This window comes from Paralichthys olivaceus, chromosome 2 (genome assembly GCF_024713975.1).
Source record: "Paralichthys olivaceus isolate ysfri-2021 chromosome 2, ASM2471397v2, whole genome shotgun sequence".
Taxonomy (NCBI): domain Eukaryota; kingdom Metazoa; phylum Chordata; class Actinopteri; order Pleuronectiformes; family Paralichthyidae; genus Paralichthys; species Paralichthys olivaceus.
Genome location: NC_091094.1, coordinates 17028892 through 17046641, shown reverse-complemented (window position 1 = coordinate 17046641; position 17750 = coordinate 17028892). Strand labels below are relative to the sequence as shown.

Genomic DNA, 17750 nt, shown 5'->3' with positions numbered 1-17750 from the left:
AGAGAGGGAGAGAAAGGGGGAAGTATGGGGGGAAATCTCATTGAATTACTACAGAGGAGCAGTTCACCCTTGAGGAATCTCAGGTCGTCCTTGTGAGAGGCTCGCCATCACACACGCAGGCACACAAACACACACACACACACACACACAAACACACACACACACACACACACACACACACACACCAGTCTCCCCCCCACCTCCTGCATCCCTGTCTCCTCCCCCTTCCAACAAAAAAACCTCTTCTCCATTGCACCCTTCCACCCCACCATCACCACCACCTCCCTCCCACCCACTCCTCCCCTCCCCTCCCCTCCGCCTGCAGAGGATCGCCGTAATTGGTCGCTGCTGCTGGGACGGAGCGACTGCGCTCCGGCGTGCGGTTGGCGCATCCTCCGAAAGGATGCTGCGCAAAAGCTTTGCGTGAGAAGAGGAAGGGAAAAGGTGAAAGGAACAACACAACCCCCAACCCCCCCTCCCCCCGACATCATAGTGTACCTGTATTTGTGAGCAGGGGGTGGGGGTGGGGGGTGCACTGACATGCAGCCACTGCCTCTGCGGCTGCTGCGCTGTGTGCGTGTATAACCGTGGAGTGGAGTGGGATTGGAGGAGCCCCCCACACACACACACACCACCACCACCTCTCTTTCTCTCTCTCTCTCTCCCTCACCCCCTCTCCTCCCTCACTCCTCCCCCCGCTGTAATATTTATGGCAAAACGGAGGCAAATTATTCTGGTCACGTTTTTGGCTGACAGTCGGCTGTCCCGGAGAGCGCTCAAGTGAATCAGGGTCCAGAGCCGGAGACATAGCGCAGCGCAGCGCACCGACACCTGCAGTAGGGATGTATAGCGGGGATTCCCACTCTGCAAACTGGTAAGTTCCAACACTCCGACTGCTGCACTTCTTCTCGTGACACTTATTTGAAGCATGTACAGTGAATATGGTGTTTTTTTAAAGATGAAATCAGAGGGGTTTGGATTTGGAGATTGGACTTAAGGGTTTTCAGCTAAATGAAATGGATGCTGGTCTGTCTATCGGTGGGACAGGATCAGCCCGGACCTGTTTTCATTCAGTCATAAAACATCACTTGATCGCAGCCTCCTGACTTGTCACTGGCTCGTTCTAGTCGCTTGTTTGCATTGATGAAGATGATGAAGTGACTGATCTGGTGTGGGACGCAAATCCTTGGATCATTCTTGGCTTCCTCGAGATGTGCAGCAACCGACGACACTTGGAGCAGAGGGGGGAAATAAACCCAATGTGAAACAGCGCACATGATGCAGGAACACACAACATTTTGCCTGCAGTGTTACGTTATTTGATCATTTTCCAGGGAGCCACAGTGATTGTTGTTGCCTCAGTCACATGGATGCGCCACGCTTGACGCGTAGCTGTCCGGTATGATGGTCTATAAGAGCTCTGGCTCAGTGCAGCAACTAAACATTTGACGTGTATTGTTTCAATCAAGTCAAATGATTCCACATATAGTGCACGTGATGTGTAATTGCTATTCATCACCCCATGAGACCTACAGATTTCAAGGACTGTTTAACTGAGCTGCTCTGCGTTTTTAAAATCCCCCATCATAAGAAAGAGAGGGAGAAACAGTCTCATCCAAAGATAACCCTTTTTACAGCTTGACAGAACATTAGCATTTTCTTCGCCTAACTTCAGCTTTTATGTAAATCTGAAATATGATGAGTGTCACCGTGCAGCACAGAATTCATAATGCTCTCTCTTTACCTCAAGTTTCCTCCTGTGCATAAAGCCAGAAATGGTTTTGAAGCCTACAAATACTACCGTATATTTCCTTATGTAATCTAGCCCCGTCTCCTCACTTGTGTGACTATGGAGCAGTGACAGTGAGATTGTTTTGCACACTTGTTCATGAGACGTGGAATGGGAACATGTTTGGTCTGAAGCTGTAGTGGATTTCTTCCTGCTGCAGTGCAACATATTCTCTGTAAGGTTACTGCTCCTATTGATTTCATGTCAAACTGCTCCTCGCTTGCATGAGTTGATAAACAGTGATGGATCAGTGCTTTTCATTTACAAACCACAAATCAAACTCTTGGATATTTGGCTTCTTTATGTATTTTTTCTATATCATGTGATCACCTGGGATGAAGTTGGAACGTTTTTTGCCATCAAAGAGTTGTAATTGTCTTAATTAAAATAAACTTTTTTTAGAGGCTGTCACATAACTGAAAAAAGTTGATTCGCTGGTGACCTGTGCAGTATGTACCTCGCCACTCACAGAGAAGCGTTATAGATAATGGATGGATGGAAACATAAAATGTCCCTAATCCCAATTTGTGCCTGATGCAGTGTTATTATATAGTGTGATTTTTTTTTTTAAATCAGCAGAACTTTCAGAATGTAGTCTTTTAAAGAGACACTAAACTAATTTTAACAAAAATTAAATGTTGAGAATGAAGCTTTAAAATTTAACAATATTACACAGCAATTTTACAGCATAATGTATATTTCTCCAAAATTTTTGTTTTTTTCTTGACAGCCTCCTCAGTCTATACATTTATTGTGATTTTCATCAAACACTGCAATTAGTTACTTATTCTTGAAAGGTATTCAAGTGCCCATCTTGATATAAAGTAGCCGACACTAGGGCTGTTCATTCCCCAGTTATCTTTTATGATGAGTATAAACAGAATGCAGATGCAGAATATTAAAATCTAATAGTTAAGGCTCCGTGTGATTTCCTGCTCATATGTATGCTCATTGCCACTTAAGAATCCCTGCTATATGAATCTCAAAGGGAGACTTGTTTTTTAACATTATTTGTTGACAGCCCTGTGTTTGCTTTGCATGTGGGTCACTGTGTGTTTGTGTCGGTGCATGTATTTATAGAGAAGCTTTGATGCTGCTGGTGGGGGAAATATTCCACCACACGTGTCACTCTCTGATTTAGACGTCACAGTGTTGTACTGCAGTGTGGTGACCAAAGGAGAGCTGTACCTCTGTCGCGTTGATTGATTGAAAGTCGTATATACCTTTTATATAATGGCACTGAAGAGGAGATGGTCAAAGTGTTGTTGTGGCTTCTCACAGAGAAAAAGCAGTGCGGGGTAAGCACACAAGATTTTTTTTAAGGTTTCTTTATTGTCATGAAAGGTTTCACGGACAGCTTTTGTGTTATTTTTGAGAAATGGCCTGAAATAGCATTAGATATTGGGATTGGTTTACAATGAATATGAATTTTGGAACAACTAAAACTACAACTATTACTATCACCACTATTTATTTTGTTTTATTTGATATAGCATTAAAAAGTTTGTTTTTCAATGGCAATTCAAAAATGTTAAGCTGTTATGTTCATTGGTTTAAAATTTAGTCCTGCACTGACAAAATCTCACTATTAGTTACTAGAAATAATGATTACACCGTACTGACTGCTGCAAAAGCCTTAAACTGTGTGTTTATATTTGTATTCTCCAATATAAGAACAGTGTTTTTGAGCTGAATGGCCATATTCTTTTTAATCAGCCGACTTGACCAAAGCTAGACATCTCACTAACCTTGGTTTGACTATAAGATTGCACATGTGTATAAAACTACAGATACAAAACAAAAAGTACAGAACAAAAAAGGTCAAAACATCATAAACACCAGTAACTTACCCTGCACGCAGACATTTTTATTACTGATGGCTGAGATTGCTCGTCTTCCTTTCCAGTGCACTCGCGTCCTCTGTGTGAAATTAAAAGCATGCTACACTTAGTCCTCTTACCAAATATAGAAAATAACAATGTCGCTTGAAGTCTGTAAGTGCATAGAGACGGAGCAGAGGCGGAGAAGATCTCAGCACTATAGATAGGACCAAAGCAGGGAGGATGATTGGGGAGAAAGCAAATAGAAAGATGAGATGGATCAATAAATCATTAGAGATAGCAGAGTGGAATGACCACGGTGAGAAAGCCTGTAAGAGCAAGGAGACAGATGCAACATGGAGGAGTGGACCCATATGTGAAAACTTAACAGACTCAGTGTGGCCGCCCATCTGCAGACCAGGAATACAGCTGCTTTCTTGTTTACATGACATATTTAGGTATATTTTTAACATAATCACATAAATATATTAATGCTGCTGAGGCATCTGCTTCACTCGCTAGACGCTGACAGACATATGGTGTAAGTATAAAGTTTGATTGTCACCACAAGTATTAAGTGTAAGTGTACTTACATTATCCAACAATTTTCAAGACAACAACTCCCATGATCCCATGCTGTTTGACAATATCACCAAACTAGTTTTTTTTTTTTTGATTGAGAGACCCCCAGCAGCCAAAGTTATATATTGTACCTCTGCTGTGGTTGAGGGGTAGAGTGGTTGTTTTCCAACCAGAAGGTTGGCAGTTTGATTCCCGGTCTTCCCCATCTGCATGCCAAAGTGTCCACCCCGAATTGCCCATCATAGAACAAAACGTGTTGTTGTACTGTATGAATGTGTGTGTGAATGGGGGAATGGCACACTGTACTGTAAAGCACTTCAAGTGTTCATCAAGACTAGAAAAGCTCTATATAAATAATAACTATTTCTGTGCCTCCTTGTGGTTTTGTTATGAAACCTCTTGTGTCATAAGTCTGTAATATGTTTAGCTCCATGTTTGTGTGTGTTGGTGTTCCCCTCCCTCAGGTAAGACCTCAGTGCGTCATTATGGTGTGATAGTACAGTTGCCTCTCGGTCAAAGAAATCCTGTCTGCTGGAGATAAATTGCATTAATTGAGCTCTAATTGCCTGCTGGATTGAAATAGCTTAATCATTCTAACCTGAAGCAGACAGCCTCAAGTCTTTCTTTTTATAATACTCCATCACATCCACTTAATCTGTTATTTCTATTCTTCAGGTCTATTTTTCCCAGTTTTCTGACGTCATCTGCTCTATACCTCAGACAGCATGCGCAAGATTATTCTGATTAGAATTCAGATGTTTTCAAAATCACTGCTCTGACTGGGGTTTCTCATGGTTTCACTGGGATGCCTTGTGAAAGGTACTCTTTGGACTTTTTGTTCACTATAGGTGCTATGGTGCAGTGGTTACCTGTTTGATTTGTTCAAGCATGTTTGTTCAATCATTGTACTGTGCTCAAAAAAATTCAGGTCACAGTGTAACACCAGCTCAGTTAAACGTCAGGAATATTAATCCGTCCATTTAGGAAGCACAAGTGATTGTGAATCAATTTCACCTGCATTGGTGCAAATGAAATTGACAACAGGTGCAATTGAGAGGCAATAGCAAGACAACCCATTAAAGGAAATGGTGTTGCTTGTGGTGGCCACAGACAATTGCTCTCTCCTTTCCTCCTTCTCTAGTTTTGTGTTCTGCTAGTGTCCTTGTCAGTACTGGTAGCATGAGGCTGCATCTGCAGCCTGATCAGGTTGCACAGGTAGTCCAGCTCCTCCAGGATGGTACATCCATACGTGCGGTTGAAAGAAGGTTGGCTGTGTCTCCCAGCCCAGTCTCAAGAGCTGAGGAGATACCAGGAGACAGTCGTTACACAAGGAGAGCTGTACAGGGCTGTAGAAGAGCATCAACCCAGCAGCAGGACCGGTATTTGTTCCTTTGTGCAAAGAGGAACAGGAGGAGCATTGCTGAGCACCGTGCAGCTCGATTGGCATTTGCCAGAGAACACCAGAATTGGATACAGGAATGAAATCCTCAGAGCGATTGTCAGACCTTATCGTGGTGCGGCAGGCCCTGGGTTCCCCCTGGTGCAGGACAATGCCCGGCCTCATGTGGCCAGAGTGTGTCGGCAATTCCTGGCTAACAAAGGCATTGATGCCATTGAGTTGCAAGTTGGATCAGCCTGTGATTTAAATTTCCAATCTGATTTTTGGTGTGGTTTTGAATTCAGCCCTATGGGTTGATGATTTTGGTTTACATCATTTTGTTCTCAACAAATTATACAATGTACATCAGTAAAGATTTTCAACTTCAATAATTCGTTCATCAAGGTCTGATGTGTGATTTAGTGTTCCCTTAATTTTTTTGAAGCAGCATAAATAAGTATTGTATATAAAAATGGACAAACGATAGCTCCCTCAAAGTGAAACCAAAGCATCTTGATCGCCCCTGGTGGCTGGCTACAGTATAGGTCATAAACCCCTTCTGCTACTGATGTAATGTCTGTTTTTAGTTTTTGTGTTTCTGTTCAGTTTGATTTCAATTCGTTATTTGATGATAAAAATTGGGTAAAACCTCATGAATGGTGGGTTGATTTGTCGATCAGACTATACCTAAATTACATATTTTGTGGGCTCGATGGATAAACGTGTAAATATTAAAGAAAAGTAATACAATTCTACACCATTCAATTTCTCATTTGGTCATCTCCACAATCAGACATGCTGACCATCTGCACATCTTTGATCCAAAGCTCAGACCACATGTGTGGTGTAAAGACAAGTGAGGGATACTTTGAATTTATTTTCATTTGCACTGTTTTGAGGTGTGCAGCCTTTGGTGTTATTGTGGGGTACCACTTACCAATGTTATTGTAAACAAATCACTCAAACAATCATCAAGTATGTCTATGCTCAGTGTTTTTACACAGGAGCAAAGGGTCGAGGCTTCTTCCTGCTTAACAGTGGCAATCGAATAGCTGTTGATTTGGTTCTTTATCAACAACGTAGCATTAAGCGACCACAGACCCCAGTTGACTTGACTACTTATCTACTTCACAACAACACAATACAAATCGACATGTTTGCGCAGCACACATTCTACCTGAGTTCGTCGGTTGCATTCAGCAGATGTATTAGAGTAACTCCCACTGACAACCGCTGTTGAAAGAGAGTCGTCGCTAATCATAACCAATCACTCCAGAGCACATAAAGAGTAGGAGAGATTACTGGTATAATAGACACATAATGAACCCTGTTATATCTCTCCATTTTATCCTGTTATATTGTCTCAGCCTCTTTAATAGTAATCATGGTTGCTCTGTTCAGTGGGGCCACTGAACAGCCGGCTGATTTACTCAGTTTTACTTCATTTCGCCGGCTTTCGCTCTTGATTTTGATTTCCTCTTGTTTTTAAGGGCTAAGATTGCGTGGCAGCCTTAATTACTGCTTATGATGGGTGGCGCTTGTAATAGCAAGATTACAGTCTTGGGACGTCATCGCTGGATAGAGGATTCAGATGGGTGTCTTTAATGAATGGTGAAGCTAAATGAAATCCATCGAACACGCTGTCAGGTGTTAATGATGCCTCACAGTTGACCAGAGCAATCCAGAGACCAAGGTCTTCTCTCAATAGAGCTGCCCCTATGGATTATAGGCTGTGATAATCAACCTGCCTACTCTGGCTTCCTTATTGATGTTCATGTGGCATCCTGTCAGATTTGTCGGTTATAAAGTGACAGGATATATGAGTTATTTGTTTTACCAACAGGGTCTGTGATAGGCTACCTGCAACGTTGCATTAGTACAATACTCAAAACCATAGAATAGTCTATATATTCAGTGTAAAAGCAGGGAGCCATGTGTTTGAAGATGGATGGTGCAGGGGGAGGCGAGGCGGTGCAACAGGGACTATTCAAAAGAGAGATGGATAGAGGTAGTGAGCAGGGAACAAACATTCCCCTCCAGTAAGCACACTACTCAGCATCCATCTGCACATCCCTCAGCCTCCACACATCCATCGCTCCTTCACTTCACCTACCTCTCATTTTCATCTTACCTCAACCCCCCCATTCCCTCTCTCGCACACTTGTTTTAGATGCAAGTGCTGTTGGGATTCAGCAGTTTATAAAGCACACACCATGCCATTCAAACCGGACGGTGATCCATCTTCCACCATATCTTGCGGTGAGCACACGATAGAGCGTGTGGGCCGGCGGTCGTTGGCTGTGTGGGTGGGTGGCAGTTAGCGATGCATTGTGGACTACATGGTGTGCTTGCGTGTCTTCAGTGAGCTGGCAGGAGTTATGAGAACCCATTTTTAAATTTTAAAGTGTCAAGTGTTGTTTGGCCTTAGATGAAGAGCAGCAGTGTTAGTTTTAACATTTTGAGAGTTACACTCCTACCTCTTACATACTCAGAGTCAGTGATTTGTGCTTGTCTCTTGAAGTTTTCTTAATCAGAGACACATGAGGTATAGGTTTGGATGTGTGTCTGTCACTGTGCAGGCTGTATTGTTGGGAGCCTGCCAGGGATGCTGCTGCCCAGCTGGTGGCTGCTCGCTGTTAGCGCTGCTGGATGAATCGAGTTGGAAAATTAAGCCTTTGATCGATTGTCTCACTGCAGACATTGGAGATACCTTAGGCAGCCATGATTCAGTGTGCTGCATGCACCATCATCATCTTTGCTTTCTGTCATTTTCCCTCTTTTTCTCCTTCACTCCGGACACTTCTCATCTGTCTTTCTCTGTTTCCATTTCTTCCCTAAATGTCAACTTTGGTGTCAGTCCCTCAGAATAAAAGAGCAAATGCGTCTTTCTAGTCTCACCATTTTGTACTGACATTTTACAATTTTACAAGGAGAAGAGAAGAAACAGATGGCAATTTCTCTGTGTATAGCAGCCCAAATAAACCACAGCACAATGAAGCCACACAGTCATGTGCATCTGTGGTCAGATACAATGCCCTTGTGTAAACATTTTATTATCTGAGTAACCAGAGACTGATTACTACTAAAGCATTTTCTTTTTCCAATCTTATATTTTGGGGAGAAAAGTAATAAACTCTCAGACCTGGTGGAGGACAAGCTCTTGAAACAGCAGCAGGGTGAGACCCCGGCACTCAGCAACACAATGGACAGCAGTCATGTCACAAAGGTTCAGGTGTAATCTACTGTTTCTGCCTGATTTCAGACCTGCAATAGATATGTGAGTGTTTGTGTACTTTTACTTACATCTTCAAGAGGAAAATTTTGAGCATAGACCTTAAAGAGTGTGGACATTTTGGTTATATTAGGAGATTTTTGGCACTTTTCAAAGGCTTGATCATATGTTAAGGCACATTTTTAAGGTTAGGTTTAGTATTAGATTAGAATAGAATAGAATTAGGTGTGGTGGTTGGGGGTTAGGGTAAGGGGCAAGGGATATACATTATGCCAATACGTGTCCTCAATAAGATAGAAGTACAAGGTTTTGTGTGTGTGTGTGTGTGTGTGTGTGTGTGTGTGTGGTCCAGGTATTACCTCTTTATATACAGTCTATGGGTATTACTCATGTTGGGGGGACTGGAATCTATACATTATGAGGATTAATCTTTCTTATGGAGACATAAAACAAGTCCCCATTATGCAAATCTATCAATCTTAAGGTCAAGACATGTTTAAAGTTTGGGTTAATTTAGGTTTAGGTTAAGTTAGATTATAGGTTAGGTTGGGGACAGCTTTAGGTTAAGTCTCATGTAAGGGTTGAACAAGTATTAACTATGGTTAAGGTTTGAGTAAGCCTCAAGGAAATCAATATAATGTCTTATCCATTAAAGGGAAGATCACAAACAACATTTTAGTGTATTTACTCATTTACTGAAGACAAAACACAATGTCTGACACACTGCAGGTTGTGGCTTTGTCATTTACTTTAAACTTGAATTCGACCTTGGCATCCACTGAGCTGCCGTATCGCTGTGTTGATTACAGTCTTTTTGCAGAGTGTGTTTCACTGCAGTTATCTTTGGGGTCGATGGAGACATAACCAGTATCAGTCTACATCCTCCACCTGCTCTGGTTTCAGCATCTGCTCCACCAGTTGCTCTGTCTGCATCAACCCCCTACTGTGGTGGGATTCATCCAGAATAAAACTTTTATTAAAAGCATTACACAAAAACTACTGGGTAGATTACCTTGAAACTTGGTGGACTTCGAGAATAATTTCTCGAAGAAATCTGATATTTATGAGGGAGACTGATATTTATGAGGGTGTAAAAATGGTTTCATCAGGGGACTGAAGCCTTGGCAGAGGTGCATTCTACTGTGTGTTACTCTAGTCTGTCTGTTTGTTAGCAGGATAACACAAAACTACTGGACAGATTAACAATAAACTTGATGGGAGGATGTGGAATGGGTAAGGAAAACAAACATTAAATCTTGGCATGGCACTTTTTGTCAAATGCTTTACATTGTGCTGTTTTTAGATGTCGTCCGGGCCAAAAATAATGCCTCCTGTTTGTGCTTTGCAGAACTGATTTAGCCTCTGGCAAGACACGTGTCATCAGGAGAAAAAAAAAAGCTAAATATATGGATATCTAGCATTTATCTGAAGTGTTTACAAAATCTAAAGAGATGAGAAAAGGCTAGAAGTCCCTGACTGACAACAGAATCTGCTGTAGCATTTACCTTGCGATATTAAAAAAAAAGGGCCTGACAACCTTTCATCTCGTACCCAACACGTATAATAACCCTGACAGCAGGGTCCAGGAAGCTGAGCAGTCAAGGATACTGTCAGTTTGTTGCTGTTGTTCTGGAGCAAAGCAAAGAAGCCACTGTAATTGAATCACCACCTGCAAAGCCAGATAAAAATCAGTTGATGGACTGATGGACTGAATTTGCGCTAGTATCATTTGTGTTACTAACCTGGGAATATACTCCTCAGCTAAAGCAATTGGTCTACAGCGCTGTCCGTTTTCAAACATGGCTGAACTAGCTACAACTGATGCGTTGTACCTGTTGTGGACACGCTAGAGAAGCCAGTGCGGTGATGTGTCCACAAGACAATCTTGAGGAGACAAATTTCATTGTTTCAAAGTTCGAATATTTCAAGTCAAGCTAGTGAAGCGAATGACGCAATTCATCTTTGCATAGCATGAGTGTCACGAAATTTGTTTCATATTAATTTCTAAAGCAGAGTTGTCAGGAAACTTTTTTGATATTTTGATGTCTGTTTATTTGGGTCATTTCCTAATATAACATGTTTTGTATTCGATGCCTAAAGCTCTTTGTTCTCTGCCACTGTCCCCTCTGTCTGACTTGTCAATCACAGGATGCAATTTAATTTCTTTCACCTTGTTTCCAGCTATTTATTGTTGTCACAACGTAGTCTGCTAACAGCACAATACGCTGATTACAACCAAAACGCCATTACAGCAGTGCACTGACATGGACTTCTCATTTACCAGGACTGTTCATTTGAATACGATCTCTCACCTAAAATGAACCTGAGTATTTACATTTCCCAGTGAAATACACAAACACTGCAGGTCATGAGAAACTCTAACCAGAGTTCAGCACCTTGTCTAATCTCCCTCTTCCCTCTCTCCCTGTGACTCTTTCTGCCTGCAGGTCAGAGTCACAGCTGCACATACAAAGGGCTTCTGACATTTGTCTTGCCCTCAAACAACATCCTAACACAGACGTCCTCCACTGTTTCATCTGAGGCTCTTCTGTATCTCTCTTGTTCATCATTCATTTCTGAGTCTCCATTATCACAGGACTCATAACACATTGTTTGTCTTAGCCACATTGTTTGTTGAAAGCTATTGAGTCTGCTCATTTCATCACCATCCACTTCTAATTATTGGTTGGACTCAAACGATGGCCTAATCTTGGATGATGAGACTGAAGTAATCTCTCCTAATTTTACTCTTGTGAAAAACAGGAGCTAATTATCTTTATTATATATATATAATTTAGTCTTATTTAGTTTGCTGTGTTATAGCATCCTACCTCTACGCCGGCCACAGCATAATGTTTCCGCCCATTCCTTTTTTGTGCACATGATTTAACCTTGCGTCCATTCAGTTGGGCAAAAAAGTTCATTGATTATGTTTCAGTCGTCAAAGATTTACATCACCATGACATCACAAAACAAATAATTTGCCTTGTGAATGCAGGAGCACCTCAGGAGCACCTCCAGGAAATCCTTTCAAATTTGGCTCAAACATTCTATTTGACTCACAGAGGAACTGATTGATGGTTAAATGTTAGGATGGCCTCACAAAACTAGATTTGGCACATATGTTCACTTGGACTCAAGGATTGACTAATTCGTTTTGGGTGGTTAAAGTTTAAGGTCACGGTGGCCTCATAACAAAATATCAAGTCTGGCTTTCGGGAATTTCTTTACATTTAGACCAGTTATCACTTGAACTCAAAGATAAATGGAGTTTCAGTAGTCAAAGGTCAAAGCTCACAATGACCTTATATTTGGGTCCAGAAAAAAATGTAAACTAAATCTGTTTCCAACAAAAAAAAGTTAATTAATAAAACTCAACATACTTTGTGATACTGTGATATTTGATCATTTAAATGAAGGACACAATTCTCTAACTGCACCAGGTGTTAAAAGAAGGTAATGGACTATTTTATGTGGTTCTCAAAATGAGAGTGCAGGTACCCTCGAGAGGACGGGATAGCAAGTGTGTTTGTGCACTCTCTTGCCTCGGGCTTGTTAAATTGGCAGATCGATGATGCTTTAAATCAATGTTCTAACAACATCACAAACCCCATGGAACCCATTAGTGGATTAAGATAGACCACTGTTCCACACTGAGTCCTATCCTGCCTGCAGGTCCTTTCCACATGACAAATGGGAGGAAAAACTGTGAAATAAAAAGAAAGGGAAAAGGCCAGCCAAGAGAGTGAGAGCAAAGAGCTGTGGCAGAGAAAATTTTGACAGCCAAGGCCGGGGTCAGCACTTGTCAACAAGAAAACCTGTATCTCTTCCTCATCCAGAGTCACAGAGGGAGCTGAATATTCTCCTACTCTATAAAGAATCTCTTCTTGAATCAACCAGGACTTTGTATGATTCCTTCCCAGTGCACAGGAGAGTATGCAGATGGGAATGTTGGAGAGCAGAGGAGAAAGAAAGGGAGGAGTGGAGAGTGGATGAAAGGGGGAGCCAGTCTTTCTCTACTTGCATTGTTTATGTGCCACTATCTGCGGATCATTGATCCATTCATCTTCATTACATCTCCCTGTGACAACTATTAACTGCTGCCACCCTCAGTTGCATGCCTGCGATGTTGACGTGCACTATAAGGTCTCTCCACCGGCCTAACAATTATATTGCTGGTGGATAAAACGAGACAGAATTATATTATTGTGTTAACTGTCTTCACCAGGTGGGTAGCTACAGGTAAAGGTAGATTTAACTGCTATCGACAGCATGTAACATGTCACTTCCATCTTAATAATACAGGTATGGTTGATTCTTGCATGTTTGCGTTATGCTGCAAGCTTCTTTTCTGACCCATATAATGTATGTTGCATAATAATGAATCAAACATCCACCCACTCATGCTCAGTAGAAGCATCTTTGTAACAGGATTCAGCACATACGTGAACTGTAATTGTAGCCAGGAAATAAATCCCTGTTGGTTTTTTTAAAACATCTACACTGTCCAGAATCCTCTGTTTATTGCACACATACCTGCAAATGTCCCCCAAGAGACACTCCTGCCACGATTTCTCTCTGCTCTAACTGCTATCGTTGTTTATGCGAAGGGTGTTGTTGTCTAACTGCCTGGGCCCAGTGAGACATCATGGGTCATCAGCAGCAGCTTGAACTGCACCCCATGATTCCACTTGACTGCCAAGATCTCTTTCACCTCACTGTGTCAACTCATGGCTTCCCCTCACTTGTGAAATCTGACAAGTTTGGCTTGTACTTGTTGTTTGTACAGTGTTATTTTTGAGTAAATATGAGACGAGCTGACTGTTAAACTGCTTAGTGTGTGTCCTCCGTCTGTCTGTCTGTCTGTGTCCTCACCATCTTCTTTCTCTGTATCTTTATTTCATAGAATCAACCACTGATCCAACAATAGTCCTCAGTGCTGTTGGGGCAGAAAAGGAGAGACTGAGCATGGCCTGGGGCGGCGGCCACTGTTGCTATGTGTGAAGGAGTGCCAAGACGTCAATGGAGACCGAAGGCTATCGTGACCTCCTGGAGACCAGTGACGGCCAGGGGGTAGGCCTGCTGGATGGCGGTGGCGAGGTGGGTGTGGAGGAGGGCTGGAGCTCACCCTACCCTCTGGGCTTCCAGGTGTCATTGACTACTGTGCTGATGCTGGAGCTGGTGCTGGGCTTCAGCAGCAACCTGACTGTGCTTGTGCTCTACTGCGCTCAATCCAACCTGGTGGATTCAGTCAGCAACCTGGTCACGGTCAACCTCCATGTGCTGGACATACTGGTCTGTTTGCTGTGTCTGCCGCTCACTGTGGCTGTGATCCTGCTGCCTGCTAGCGAAAGTGGAGTCGGCAGCCTGGCCACGCTGTGCTGCTTTCATGAGGCCTGTGTCACATTCACCAGCGTGGCGACAGCAGTCAATGTGTTGGTGATCAGTCTGGACCGATATGACATCTCAGTGCGTCCGGCGAGTCGTCTGCTGACCCCCAGGCGTGCTGCGCTTCTCCTGGCAGCAGTTTGGGCTGTGTCTCTGGCTGTCTTCTTCTTGCCCTTCCTTGAGGGGGACTTCTTCTCTTCAATGGTGGAGGATGGTGAAGATGAGGAGCTGGAAAGGCAGAATAAGGAGCCTGAATTCACCACTGGACTGACTCCCATTTTTTCCTCCCCCTCTCCCTCCGTATTACCCTCCACTCACCCATCCTCTGCTTCCCACCACCTCTCACCAGTATGGCAGAACAGGACACTGCTGTGTGTCGGAGGGCAGGGGTATTACACAGGCCTGGCAATGTATTACCACTTATTACTCCAAGTGCCCTGCTTTTTCATCGCTGTAGTCGTCATGTTGTTCACCTACTCCAGGATCCTACAGGCCCTCAACATCCGCATTGGCTCCCACATGATGAGGGGTTCACGTACAAAGGACTCCACCTGCAGAATACGTTGCAGGAGGCAGAAGAAGAAGGACCTGAGCCTGCCCACAGAGGTAGTGTCCTCCAACCAGAACCAGAACCTTAGCCATCCTCCTCTCATCCCCTCTCCCACACCTACACCAACATCACCCCCACCGCTCTCCTCCATGCCCCAAGGGATGTCTGACAGCGGAGCAACAGTCACCACAGTTAGCACTGCTGCCACCACCCCCATTGCAACCACACCAGCTACCCCTGCTTCTCCAACCCCAGCTTCGGCTTCAGCCTCAACAATGCAGACCCACGCCACCTCACCACTGCCTGCCTCCTCCATGGGAGTCCAGGCCTCAGTTTCGGCCATCATTGCTTTGAGGCGTGCAGTACGCAGACACAGGGACCGCCGGGAACGCCAACGTCGCGTCCTAAAAATGTCCCTAATCATCATATCCACCTTCTTGGGATGCTGGGCCCCTTTGTCCATGGTCAACGTTTTGATCCTGTGTCTGGGTCCAAGCGACAGCCTGGTGCGGCTTCGCCTTTGCTTCCTAGCAATGGCTTATGGAACCACTATCTTTCATCCTCTGCTCTATGCTTTCACCAGGCAGAAGCTTCGCCGCGCCCTCAAAACACGGGTCAAGAAGAGGGTGGTATCCCTTCTGCAGGTGGACCCAGCTGTCAGCGGGGGGACTGTTATTCATAACTCCTGGGTGGAGGGGGGAGGCCAGAGGAAGAGTCGTAAACCACGGGTGGAGGCCAGTGACGGCACTGATCGATGCCTCACTGAGGCAGTGAAGGAATGAAGCTTAAGCATGCACACGTGTTTGCGTGTATGTGTGTGTGTGTGTGTGTGTGTGTGTGTGTGTGTGTGAATGTAAAGAATTATATGTCTCCAATTTGCTGGAGATGGATCTGGTGTCTATTCATGCACGGGTGAGAGAAAAATAAGAGCCAGTTTGTTTACAAAGGTCAGGACAAAACTCCTTCTTACATGCAGATGTGGAGACAGGTGAGTCCTGAGCTCCAATTAGAGGCAGCTTTCTGCTGTTCTTACAGAGACCCTCATTAGTCCACTTCCTGACTGACAAGTTGGCCATCATTTCTCCATGGCAACGTTAGCCAAGAATTACGAAAACACCATAACCATGGCTACTGAAAATTATATTATGTACTTCACATATAGGGTAAAGGTTAGATCACAGAAAACACATACATTATTGCTCCTGCACTTTCAACTTGCATTTGCATGAATACATGCACAGACACACACACACACATATACACACGGATCTATATTCAGTCATTATCTGTGAAAGCACACCTATATCTACCTGCACAGATATTGTCAGAGAGGATAATATTGATTCAAATATGTATTTCTCATTCGTTCCCTTATTTTTTCATGCCTTAATTGAGTTATTAAGATATTCACACGGTGCTGAATGTCCTGCTGTATGTTTACAACAATGCATCAGAGTAAAAGTGTTGGCACATATTGTATTAGGCAAATTAAGGGCAGGTAAATGCAGGCATTCAGAAATAAGTTTACAGACTCACACAAACAAAATCAGAAAACTGCAAAAACTGACTCAAAGAAAATGTTCCTATCAGCAGCATATTTTAGAAGAATGTGTGCAAGTTAAACCTAAAAGGCATGTTTTTCTTTTTAAATGAAGAATTAACTAATGGTCATGATGGCTTAGTCGAGGATATTTGGGTGATTGTGTTTGTATGTTTACACGTGTGATTGTGTGCTTGTGTGTTTGTGGTAGGGTGGGGGTGCATAAATAAACAAACAAGAGCGTATACGTGTGTGTCCATGATTATGTGCAATAAATCGTGAGCAAAGCAATGACCCTGAGGATGTGAACTAAGAGAATGTGAACACAGAATTGTTGGTTTTCTTGTGATGCTTTAGATTACAGAGGAGAGGAAGAAGAGAGGGAGGGTAAATCCTCTGATTAACAGCAGAGGGCCACAGGGCATAACGGGAAAACAAATTATGTGGAGCTACTGTAACTATGTGTATATGACGGGCCACTGTAATATTACTGAAATTGTATCACTTCAGCTTTTAAGTGGGAATCAAAGGGCAATATTTTGTGAAAATCATCTTTAAACCTTCTCACTGTAGTCACTGAAGGTGAATCCAATCATGGTGAAACAACCACGGAGAGGGGACGTCCCCTTGTGTCAACCGCTTGTTCTTAAGGAGGGCCGAGTCCTGGACATGTTACACTACATCTGTATCTGTCTCTCTCCTCAGGGCTTCATGTCTCATTTCCAGACATGATGGACATGAAACACTAAACCAGTCCTCAAAAAGCTGTTGCGTTATGGTTGTTACAGTAGGTAGAAGATTTATGTCCGTTCGTAGATAGAGAACACATTCAACTTTGTACGGGCTTGGAAAGCTCCTATGGGGCTTTTGGGTTATCTCCTCCCTCATCCTCACCTCTTTTACACTATGAGCTGGGCTGAAGACAGTAGTTATTGTGTATTCATGTACAGTTTTCAGGGATGTAAATATTGAAGTGACTGTTTTGCGTTTTAGAATTTAAATTAAAATTTTCTTTGATCACAATCATCTGCCGGACAGAAAATCAGTCGTTGTGATAAACTCTCGAGTGAGATGGAAAGTTACTGTAAAGAAAAGATTCATGTAAGTGTATTTGTGTTAATACTGTATGTGTGTACACTGTACTGTACATTTATGACCATGTGTATAGAGACATATTAGTATTGTATAAGATTTATAATACGTGTTATTGTATAGGACAGAACCAAATCTGTATTAAAAATATAAGAATTGATCTATTTCTGTTCATTGTGTCAATTCCTGCATAGCTCAATGTAATGGTTATTGTTTTTCAAATTAAAATTTTTGAACTAACCAATTTTGTTAATTTAGGGAATGTCAATTTAATTTGATCTTTCCAGGGCCATATCACTTCTACTGTGGGGTCAGGGTTATTTGAAGTGTATTATTTGAAGTGTATTATTTGAAGGCGTTTTACAGTAACGCACTACTT

General features: G+C 42.9%; 1 protein-coding gene across 4 annotated transcripts; it reads left to right on the top strand.

Moving 5' to 3' along the window:
* The first annotated feature begins 367 nt into the window (after positions 1 to 367).
* Positions 368 to 17531, top strand: LOC109628950 (G-protein coupled receptor 22-like). Of its 4 annotated transcripts, none has more exons than XM_020086411.2 (2): positions 368 to 874; positions 13708 to 17531. In XM_020086411.2, exon 2 carries the CDS (start codon positions 13824 to 13826, stop codon positions 15519 to 15521), a length of 1698 nt encoding a protein of 565 aa, XP_019941970.1. In that variant the 5' UTR covers positions 368 to 874; positions 13708 to 13823; the 3' UTR covers positions 15522 to 17531. The 4 variants fall into 4 exon arrangements, with proteins under 4 accessions (XP_019941970.1, XP_069373153.1, XP_069373160.1 ...); XM_069517052.1 differs by lacking the exon at positions 368 to 874 and adding an exon at positions 2942 to 3087; XM_069517059.1 differs by lacking the exon at positions 368 to 874 and adding an exon at positions 8699 to 8846.
* The last annotated feature ends 219 nt before the right edge of the window (positions 17532 to 17750 follow it).

Bases quoted from the DNA above. Each gene is read 5' to 3' on its own strand.
- LOC109628950 (XM_020086411.2), top strand. From the start codon at position 13,824: ATGGAGACCGAAGGCTATCGTGACCTCCTGGAGACCAGTGACGGCCAG.